Below are 11,404 nucleotides of genomic sequence, written 5' to 3'. Positions count from 1 at the left end.
ATAGGGTTTTATCTTATAAGAAATTTTGGGATAAAACTTCTTCCAATAGATCAAAATATACTCTAAATCTAGCACAGGGCTTTGTTCCAGTCTGCAGCCTCAGCAAATTTTCTCCACTTTCTTTTACTTTATGTTCCCAACCAACTTATCTTAGCAACTCCTTTTTTAGAATTTTTTTAAAAAAAATTTTCATCTTTATAGTCATATTCCATTCCTTCATCGTGTTTACTCTTTTTTTTTTAAATATTTTATTTATTTATCAGAGAGAGAGAAGGGGAGAGAGCGAGCACAGGCAGACAGAATGGCAGGCAGAGGCAGAGGGAGAAGCAGGCTCCCCGCTGAGCAAGGAGCTCGATGTGGGACTCGATCCCAGGACGCTGGGATCATGACCTGAGCCGAAGGTAGCTGCTTAACCAACTGAGCCACCCAGGTGTCCCATCGTGTTTACTCTTATATATGTTTTTCCTTCTTTAAAATTTGGGGAGCTATTTTCTTCTAAGAGAGCAAAGTTCACTGACCTAAAAGTCCAAGTCCATCCCCAAATTAAGTGGATGACCCTGTTCTATTCACCAGACTAATATATATATATATATATATATACCAAATCAGAAGAGACCCCAAATCATTGGGAGGAAGAAATGGGATAAAGAAGTTCAGAAAAGAAAACTAACAAAGAAAAAAATAAAGAAAAAATATAAAAAGAATATGTATATATTCTTTTTTATATATAGTATTAATATATATATATACACATATATGTGTGTGTATATTCTTCTAAAGAAAAAAAATAAAAAAGAATATATAATATTCTTGCTCTCTATATAATATATAATATATAATATATAATATCCATGCCCTCTATATTACACACCACCTGGTACCCCAACCTCCCACCACTCCAGCCCCTTCAAAACCCTCAGATTGTTTTTCAGAGTCCATAGTCTCTCATGGTTCACCTCCCCTTCCATTTCCCCCAACTCCCTTCTCCTCTCTAACTCCCATGTCCTCCATGCTATTTGTTATGCTCCACAAATAAGTGAAACCATATGATAATTGACTCTCTCTGCTTGACTTATTTCAATCAGCATCATCTCTTCCAGTCCTATCCATGTTGCTACAAAAGTTGGGTATTTGTCCTTTCTGATGGAGGCATAATACTCCATAGTGTATATGGACCACATCTTCCTTATCCATTCGTCTGTTGAAGGGCATCTTGGTTCTTTCCACATTTTGGCGACCGTGGCCATTGCTGCTATAAACATTAGGGTACATATGGCCCTTCTTTTCACTACATCTGTATCTTTGGGGTTAATACCCAGGAGTGCAATGGCAGGGTCATAGGGAAGCTCTATTTTTAATTTCTTAAGGAATCTCCACACTGTTCTCCAAAGTGGCTGCACCATCTTTCTGAGCTTCTAACTCATCTTCTCTGGTCCACCTCTGGCTGCCTTTGATTCACTTCCCCACAGACAGCAGAAATGGTTCCTGAACAACAAGGGAGTTCTTCTCTTTTTTGGAACTAAGAACTCCTGGGTCAAGAGGGTGAGTGGATGAGGCTTGCGGCAAGTGGCTTCTTTCTGCTCTTTCAGATCTTCCTCCAGCTGGTGCTTCCAACTGCTGCCTTACAAGCTGTCAGTCATTAAAACCAGTGATTACTGATACAGACAGCAACATGGATTGATTTTGGGGCAAAGAAGCCTTACAGACAAAGTACATAGAGTAAAATGACCCATTTATGAATTCTACAGAATTAAAGCTAGTATAAAGTGGCATGAGAAAGAACAATATTTACATGGGGACAGGGTAAATAAGGGAAAGAGAAGGAATTCAAGGTGGGAAATGCTGGAAATTTAGGGAGAATTGAAGCACTCACTGTCAATAAAGTTGACTGTGACACCTATGTTTGTCATATCACACACTCCATATGTGGGCTGTTGATCTTGTGTCGAATATACATGTCAAACTTATTATAGGTAATAACAAAAATGATTCTATAAGAACGCAGAGAAAGTGAAATGTTAAAGACATGAAAATACACCTACACGATGCTGCTTTTCTCTGTATTTATGGTAAAGTATAATATAAGCAAAATAAATCCATCCCCATTAGAGGAAGGGATCCACATTCCTCATAGCCTGACATTCGGTCCTGCAGATGATTTGGGATGGGGGTAGCAGATCCTATTGGGGGAGCACTGACCTAGATCCTTGGGTCAATCTCACCCCGTATATGTTCATGGACACCTTACAAACACAAGTATACACACTGGAATGTTACATAATAAAAAACATTTTTTTTTCAAAATTGGTCATTAGCACTAAATTAAAGGTATTCGCAACTGCGTGGGTCACTGCCTCTCTGTCAGAATAGATCCCCAAGCTGAATATATAGTCATAGGACATGAAAATAGGGCCTTCCCTCTTCTGATTTAACCAGCACAGACAAGATCCTGCAGCTGGGAGAGAAACCCCAGGTCTGGGATACCCAGCTGTTCACTCAGTGATCAGGAGAGAATACAGACAACTCACCATGGAATTTGTGCTGGGCTGGGTTTTCCTTCTTGCTCTTTTAAAAGGTAATTTATGGAGAAAAAAGAAATTGAGTATATGAGTGGATATGAGTGAGAGAAACACTAGATATGTGATAGTTTCCTGACCAAGGTGTCTTCCATCTGCAGGTGTCCAGTGTGAGGTGCAGCTGGTGGAGTCTGGGGGAGACCTGGTGAAGCCTGAGGGGTCCCTGAGACTCTCCTGTGCAGCCTCTGGATTCACCTTCAGCAACTACTACATGTACTGGGTCCGCCAGGCTCCAGGGAAGGGGCTGCAGTGGGTCGCAGAAATTAGCAATACTGGTAGTAGCACATACTACACAGACTCTGTGAAGGGCCGATTCACCATCTCCAGAGACAACGGCAAGAATACACTTTATCTTCAGATGAACAGCCTGAGAGCTGAGGACACAGCCATGTATTACTGTGTGAGAGACACAGTGAGGGGCCCTCATTGTGAGCCAGGGCAGAAACCTCCGTGTTGACACAGGATGTGCTAAGCTGCAGGGGCACTCAGGGCAGCAGAGAGCGCTCAGCATCCACAGCAGAGATCAGACCCAGGAGCAGGTGCAGTGGGATAGGACTTCCTTTTGAGATCAGGGATTTCCTCTCCAGAATCTCAGCTGTCCACAAAGATATTTATTTTTTCTTCCATAGCTAATACCTCATGTTCTCCGTACAACCAACCACAAGAATATAACTTTGCCTCCACATAGTTGAGATCTCACCAGTCTCCGGAAAACTTCCCTTCATCAACCTCCTCTATGTCTCATTTTCATTCTCCACAGAAGCACATGCTGCAGATTCCCATCGTCCTTGAGAAGCACCTGCACAGCCCAGGCTCTCTGCATGCTGCATGCCTGTTCTCAGGGGGCACACACTGTCCCCACATGTTTATGACTGTCCAAGTCAGTTCTTGTTCTTCTGGCTCCAGTGTATCCTCTGGCTCATTGTACATGTGGGCGAACACAGGTGATCAGGAACTGCCCTTCTGTAGGCACCGCTGCATTTCCTGGATGGAAAAGGAGTCCACCTGCTATGAGAGATGCTCAGATTTCCCCAGAAAGTGGTGGGCTGACAATCCAGAGAGGGAAACCTATCCCTGTCCTGCTGGGTCCTGGAGGGAGGGCTCCCTGTTGGTCTGGTCGCCATCTCAGAACACCACAGGAGGACCAGAAGAGAACTGTGGTGGAAAACCAACCCTTCTGTCTATTTGGACCTTAGTGTTACAGACAGTGGCTGACCCAGTGAACCCATAACACACACTGGAAATACATTATCTTCATGAAAATGTAAGAGAGGTTCTTGTAGAAAATCAAGGGAGTTAGGGGAAATTGGAAGGGGATGTGAACCATGAGAGACTATGGACTCTGAAAAACAATCTGAGGGTTTTGAAGGAGCGGGGGTTGGGAGGTCGGGGTACCAGGTGGTGGGTATTACAGAGGGCACGGATTGCATGGAGCACTGGGTGTGGTGCAAAAATAATGAATACTGTTATGCTGAAAATAAAAAATAAATTTTAATAAAATGGTTAAAAAAAAAGAACCCTCATGCCAGACACACAGACTTCTGCAGTCTTTACACCAGCACACAGGGTTGTGGGTTTCATGTGTAGTGCTGGTGTCTGCGTTGAAAAGCACACTGTGGCAGAATACAGAGTCTAGTGAGGGGAAGGAGAGGAAGAATTTCCCTCAGTCACAGGTTCTGATGGACAAAGAAGTAAGTTGACATGAGATGGATTATCAGGAGAAAGAAAACAACATTTTATTACATGTACACAGAAGTCATGTAGTGAAACTGAGACCCGGAGAGATGAATAGGCAGGCAGTTATTCTTTTCACATTTTGACAAAGAGATGACACATTTGTGAGGAATTTACAGGAAAATGAAAACACATATTGGAAGCTTTACTTAATGAGGAATTCTAGGCATAATTTTTCCTGAGGTAGGAAATTAGTAAAAGATTAGCAAGGTCTGTTTCTCCAGCTTTCTCAGACAGAAAGTCTCTATCTTTAGTGAGAAGGATATGTTTTTACTTGTTAGTACTGGACGGGAATTACTCTTCATGTAGCAGAATTACTCCTGCCTTAAGGGGCACAGAGGAGGGTCTGAGGGGCCTTGCAGCAGGGGTCTCCTAATTACATTCCACGAAAAATAATGAGTCTTCTCCTGGCATACATTTGGGGCAGCCAGCCATGGGCCCTACAAAAGATATTTGGAATATGAATTCCAGCATGCCAGTTCAGGAGCTCAGGAAGGATCAAGGTCCTTCCTTCAGGTTGGACTGTGTTTCCCTGTGCCAGCCACAGAGAAGATTCAGAGGTGCAGGGAAAGGCATTTCACAACTTCCCCAGGATAAAAAGGGCACTGGAACAGAGCTAGGTGCTGCTGGTGGGAATGCAAAATGGCACCCTGTACAAAATATGGGCCACTCTTTTGTGAGGTGTTTCACACACTTGACCTTATGACCAGTGACACCAACTGTATCCACAGAGCTAAGTGAAGTTAGAGCACATGTGCACTCAAAACATGCACACAGATGCTTATAGGCACTGTCTTTGTAAGTCCTACATCATGGACACCACTAAGCTTTCTTATATAGGGGATGGTTGGACACCGTAATACTAGTTGAAGACAATAGAAGCATGAGCCTGAACAAGGATGACTTTCACTTTCATGGCCCTACATGGGAGAAGCCTGAGGCCACATGCTACATGGTCCCACCTGCACAGTATGCAATCTGCAAGGCCAAGTGCATAGAAAACTAACTGGTGTGGAAGGACAGGTTTGGACAGACATAAGAATGACCATTTCCTTCAGCTGTGGTTACTGAGTTGTCCTGTAACTTGATTCTGGTCTTGTCACATGGCTATAGTGCATAGCAGAGAGTAAACTCACCTAAATAAACTCACTTAAATAAGCTTCAGGTTCCCATATTTTTTACTTCTATAAACTTCTAATTTCCATGATTATTAGATTAATTGTATTAAATTTATGTCCAAGAATACTTTTCTCAACACCCTGTGCTGGAGTCCTTTTGAGCAGGGTAGTTGCCCAATGACTATGAAAAGTAGATAGATGAGAGAGGTAGAATATTGCAGGGGGCAGAGTCAGCTCTACTCATGAAGCCCACAGGGTTTAATACATGACTGGAAGGTCAGGAGCTGAGATGGGTTAGAACATAATGACATCAAGGGAGTGAACACAGGACAATGGTGGAGACAGTCCGTGAGGCTTTATCTATGTAATTTATTTGGTCACTGACAATTATCATGAGGATATTGGACAAAAGCACAGTGAACTATTGGTAAATCCTCATGAAATGAATGGAAGAGACCAGAAGGAGGAGTACAGAAGGTGGATGCAGGAATGAAGACTGGCGGGCAGAGGTTATTTGAGGAAAGGTTGAAAGAGCTGTGAGTGTTATGATAGAGGGACAATGGTCACATTCCAGCACAGAGCTCTTGTCCAGCACATCCCAGAGCTCAGAACACCGTCTGAGTGAGACACTTGGAGCACCATGTAGTGAAATCAGCAAGCCCTGAAGAGGAAGAAGAACCTTGTTATGTGGGACCCTCGGGAACCTCTGACCACAGGTCCCAGCACCAGCGGCAGAAGCAAAGGTAGGCTGGGAAGAGAGGGGTTTCCTGTAGGGCTCTGCAGTTTCTATTGTTGTGAACAAATCCATGCTAAAGCCCCTATGTATGCATTAATGCCTTTGAGTCTCAATATTTCTAACAACTTCACACTATGCAGAAATGGTTCAGTTACTCCTGTGCCTTCATCAATTAAATAATTAGAAGATGCCTAATACACCAATAATGTTATTCTACGTACTCTCAATTTCTTTACCACTACAATAATAATAATTACTATTATTATTACTATGACTAATATTACTATTTTTGCTTAGCCAACACAGCTTTATTTTCTCCCACTTCTAGAAGCTAGAAAGTTCAAGGTTATGATGCTTTCATAGCTGGTTTCTGATGAGACCTCTCTTGACTTGCAGACAGCCACCTTCCTGCTGTCCTCATGTGGCTTTTCTTCAGTGTTCTCCTATAGAGAGCGAGATCCCTAGTGTCTATTCCTCTTTGTTTAAAGATATCAGTCCTATCTGATTAGGATCTCACTCTTATGATCTGCTTTAACCTTAGTTATCACTTTTCTTTTTTTAATTATTTCTTTTCAGTGTTCCATAATTCATTGTTTATGTCCCACACCCAGTGCTCCATGCAATATGTGCCCTCCATAATACCCAACACCAAGCTCACCCAACGACCCACCCCCCTCTCCTGCAAAACCCTCAGATTGTTTCTCAGAAGCACATCGTCTCTCATGGTTCATCTCCCTCTCTGATTTACCCCAACACCCTTCTCCTCTCCATCTCCCCATGTCCCCCATGTTATTCCTTATGCTCCACAAGTAAGTGAAACCATATGATCATTGACTCTCTCTGATTGACTTATTTCACTCAGCATAATCTCTTCTAGTCACATCCATGCTGATACAAAAATTGGCTATTCAAATGGCTTCATTGGAGAAGTGTTTGTTCATGTCTTCTGCCCATTTTTTGACATTATTATCTGTTTTGTGTGTGTTGAATTTGAATAGTTCTTTATAGACCCTGCATATCAGCCTTTTGTCTATACGGTCATTTGCAAATACCTTCTCCCATTCCATGGGTTGCCTCTTTGTTTGTTTCCTCTACTGTGCAGAAACTTTTGATCATGATGAAGTCTGAAAAATTCATTTTTGCTTTTGTTTCCTTTGCGTTTGGAGACATATCTTGAAAGAAGTTGCTGTGGCTGATATTGAATAGATTACTGCCTATGTTCTCTTCTATGATTCTGATGGATTCCTGCCTCATGTTGAGGTCTTTTATCCATTTCAAGTTAATCTTTGTGTATGGATTAAAAGAATGGTCAAGTTTCATTCTTCTGTTCTTAGCTGTTCAATTTTCCCAGCATGGCTTTCTTTTTGCCATTGGATATTTTTTGCTACTTTGTCGAAGATTGTTTGACCATAGAGTTGAGGGTCCATATCTGGGCTCTCTACTCTGTTCTACTGGTTTATGTGTCCGTTTTTGTGCCAGTACCAGGCTCTCTTGGTGATTACAGCTTTTTAATATAGATTGAAATCAGGCAACATGATATCCTTAACTTTGTTTTTCTTTTTCAACATTTCCTTGGCAATTTGGGGTCTCTTCTGGTTCCATACCACTTTTAAGATTCTTTGTTCCAGCACTTTGAAAAATGTTGATCTTATTTTGGTTGGGATGGCATTGAAAGTATTGATTCCTGTGGGCAGCAGAGACGCTTTAACAATGTTTATTCTTCAGATCCCTGAGCATGAAATGTTTTTCCATCTTTTTGTGTGGTCTTCAATTTCTTTCATGAGTGTCCTGTAGTTTATCAAGTATAGATAATTTACCTCTTTGGTTAAGTTTATTTCATGGTACCTTGTGTTTTTTGGTGCTATTGTAAATGGAATTGATTTCCAAGTTCTCTTTCTACAGTTACATTCTTAGTGTGTAACAAACTAACTGAATTTTGTGCATTGATTTTATCTGTGTAATCACTTAGGTTTGAAAGGCATGATCTATTAGCTGTTAGAAGGACAGATCTGCCCAGACCCTTAGGAAAATTAAATCAACCAATATCTACAAGTAGGTATCGCTAACCTATGCGGAGTCTATACTTAATCAGAAAATAACTGAAGATATCATTGATTACTTGGAATATGCCATAGGTGGCATTAAAATATATTTTAAGTAGGAACATATGGTGTTTAAAATATTACCAATTATAGACATTTGCATCCTGTTTGTTCATAATGATCAATTCCTCTCTAATGACTTTTAAAATGAAATAAACTTATCTAATCTCCATCTATCATCTATCTGTTCTCTAGTCATCTGACCACTATTTGATGTCTATTCATGTAAATTAATACTTATCTTATTGTTGTAAGACTTTTGGGAATATGTACATAGTACCTGAAACCTCTTATTAGACCTGTAATGTTTAGATCCTAATAATCTCCAGGTCATTCACTCCATTTCCTTCAAAGTATTTGAGAATCATTAACTCTATGCATGAATTAGTGACCATCTCTGTATTGCAATTTACTTGAAAGCAATCCCTTCCTCTCAGAGTTAACAGGCTCCTGTGTGATGTGGATTTCTCAGGAGAAGGAAGGCCCCTCCAAGCACTGGAGTTGTACCTGCAGACAACAGAGCAGGTGCCTTGTGTTGGTGTCTGTGCACTTGAGGACCTGCACTGCACTTACAAGCTTTGCAGACGTCTTGGCAGACAAAGCCCTTCACCAGAGACCATCAGGATCAAAGGTCTGCAGGAGTGCCTCTGTCGTGCCAGTAGTTGCTCATGTGAAGTCAAGTAACTCAGTGCAGAAACTAAAAGAAATGTAATCTTGGGACCCAGGACCCTTTAATTATCATTGTGTTTACAGCAGAGTTGGCATCAATATAAAATTTTTCTAGCAAAGATGTCTGGGATGACTGTTGATATTGAGTGTATTTAACACTAGATTTGGAAAGCTGTAGCCATAGAATGTGGATCCTGCCCATATAGCCATTGCAAAGGCAACCTTGGAAGCCAGCTCTCTGGACTAATACTACTTGCAGTTTTAGCAGTACTGGGGTAAAAGCAGAAGCTCCTGTGACCCCTAGGACTGTGACCCCTGGGACTAATTCAGTGATTCATCACTTACATACAACACCTAGTGTTCATCAAAACTAGAGCTTTCTTTCATGCTCATCATTCATCTCCCCAGTCCTCACTCATCTCCCTCCATCAACCTGCGGTCTGTTCTCTATTACTAAGAGTCACTTATGGTTGTTTCCTTCCCTCCTCTTTTTTCTTTTGCCACGTCCCTTATATACACCTCTTTTCCTTCACAAATTCCACATATGAGTCATAAATGGGAAAAGATAATTGCAAAGACATATATGATAATGTCCATAATCTATAAAGACTTTACCACACTCAACATGCAAATAATTCAGTTAAGAAATGGGAAGAAGAAAGGAATAAACATTTATTGAAGGAAGACTCCAGAAGGATATCAGATACATGAAAAGGCACTCAACCTCAGTCATCATAGGGTGTCACAGCCTGTACGACAAACCGACCAGGAACGTGAGGGTAAGAGGATGTGAAAAGAAATTAAGAGACAAAGAAATGGGGACAGGAGGAGCACCAAGGAGGATGTCCAATAGTGCCAAAGTTTATTTTGCAGAGCTCTGATTTATACCACACAGTAAGGGAATCACCTCCTGTACATCTGGTGCTAGTTTCTATTTTGGCCTGAGAGTAGCTGGCCATTCAGAGATATCAGATAGCCTTGACCTTCATGGTTTGGACACTTAGGCCATAAATCAATATTCACAAAACACAGGAGCCTTATTAGCTTAGTCTTGAGAGAGCAGCTGCAATGGCAACAAGCCAAACCTCACAATGTTCTCATAACAATCACCAGAGAGACACTGTGGCACTCTAGCTTGCCACCTGTGAAGGTCCTCGGTTGAAGAGGTTCCCAAGAACTGTTGCTCTATTGGGTTAACCCCTTCTAGGCATGAGGCCCCAAACATCGGGAAAAAACAAATCAAAACCATGGAAAGATGTTACCTCATACCTGTCAGAATGACTAAAATCCAATAACTGCTGAGCACAATTCTCAGATCTATGGCAATTTCATTAGTGATTGACATCAAATATAGTTGGAAACATATAGAGACATGGTTTCTAGTTCTACCACTCCAAGACAAGTAGTTGACCCTCACCTTACTCAGAGACATTTCCCATATAATAGAACCTATGAAAATATACCCTCGGGAGGGAAAGACTTCAGCAGTTTGAGGGCACCTGATACATCGTAGGGACTTAATTCAAGATTCCTGCTCATCTCTGAATATAATAAATAGAGCAGGATATTGTAGTCAAGGAGCAGAGTGAGTATCTCAAGTAAAGGAAGTAAGTATGAGGACATATGCTTTCAAAAAGACAATCTGTAATGGTTATGCTGAGTGGTAACTCCTCATATGCTGGATAAGTTGGGAAGAGCGAAGAGGAGTCCTTGTATCTCTGCAAGGGTCTGTGACACCTGCCGGTGCACTGGGATCATCAGGGTGCTCTCACAATCCTTCTGAATCAAAAACCATGAAGCGCATGATCCAGGACAAGAGTTGGATTGGGCATGGTCTCCTCTCAAGGGCTTCTAGCTAAATTCTCTGTTCAGTTCTACCATAAAGGACACAGTAAACATTTTGTAAATCTGTCAAAATACAGAAGAGTCCTCCATTTTTTCAGAATAAATCATAAAAATGGTCATAACCACATTTGCCAAGGGCAAAGCATTGGGATGAACATAATTGATATCATCATCGAAATAAATATGAATGTAGAAGTACAGTGACCCCCATTTCAAAGATGAAGAATTGTCTTTAACAGCATGCTTTCTGATTTCAGGTGTTCTGAGGTTAACTGCTTAACTAATAATTCCATTCATTTATCTTTATTGAAGTTTACCATTGATGTCTTCCAAGAGATCAGGTGTATACGCCCCTTGTGTTTGTTGATAACCCACAGTGTCTTCAGCAGCTCTGTGATTCTCTGTCAATGGTTCTCAGTGTCTCCAAGTTTCTGTGACAGAAAGACCTGGTCTCCACACATCAGTCTACTGGGACTTCTGCAAATTTAGGAAGCCTGCAAATCTCATGTCCAACTCTGTTATGCAGAAGGTTAAAGGGAGCAAATAGATCCCATGGTGAGGAGCACAGACTCACACTCTGGGGCTTAATTTCACCTGCTGTGTGCCCCTGGACGTTCAAACTAC

At 41.4% G+C, this 11,404-nt stretch overlaps 1 gene segment (V, D, J or C); it reads left to right on the top strand.

Moving 5' to 3' along the window:
* The first annotated feature begins 2,459 nt into the window (after window positions 1-2,459).
* LOC131999477 (immunoglobulin heavy variable 3-23-like) lies at window positions 2,460-3,033 on the top strand. The segment is given in 2 exon segments: window positions 2,460-2,575; window positions 2,678-3,033. Coding segments are annotated over 2 exon segments (402 nt in total).
* The last annotated feature ends 8,371 nt before the right edge of the window (window positions 3,034-11,404 follow it).

This window comes from Mustela nigripes, chromosome 13 (genome assembly GCF_022355385.1).
Source record: "Mustela nigripes isolate SB6536 chromosome 13, MUSNIG.SB6536, whole genome shotgun sequence".
NCBI lineage: Eukaryota > Metazoa > Chordata > Mammalia > Carnivora > Mustelidae > Mustela > Mustela nigripes.
The sequence above is the reverse complement of the archived record's forward strand: the minus strand, read 5'-3'. Positions and strand labels throughout refer to the sequence as shown.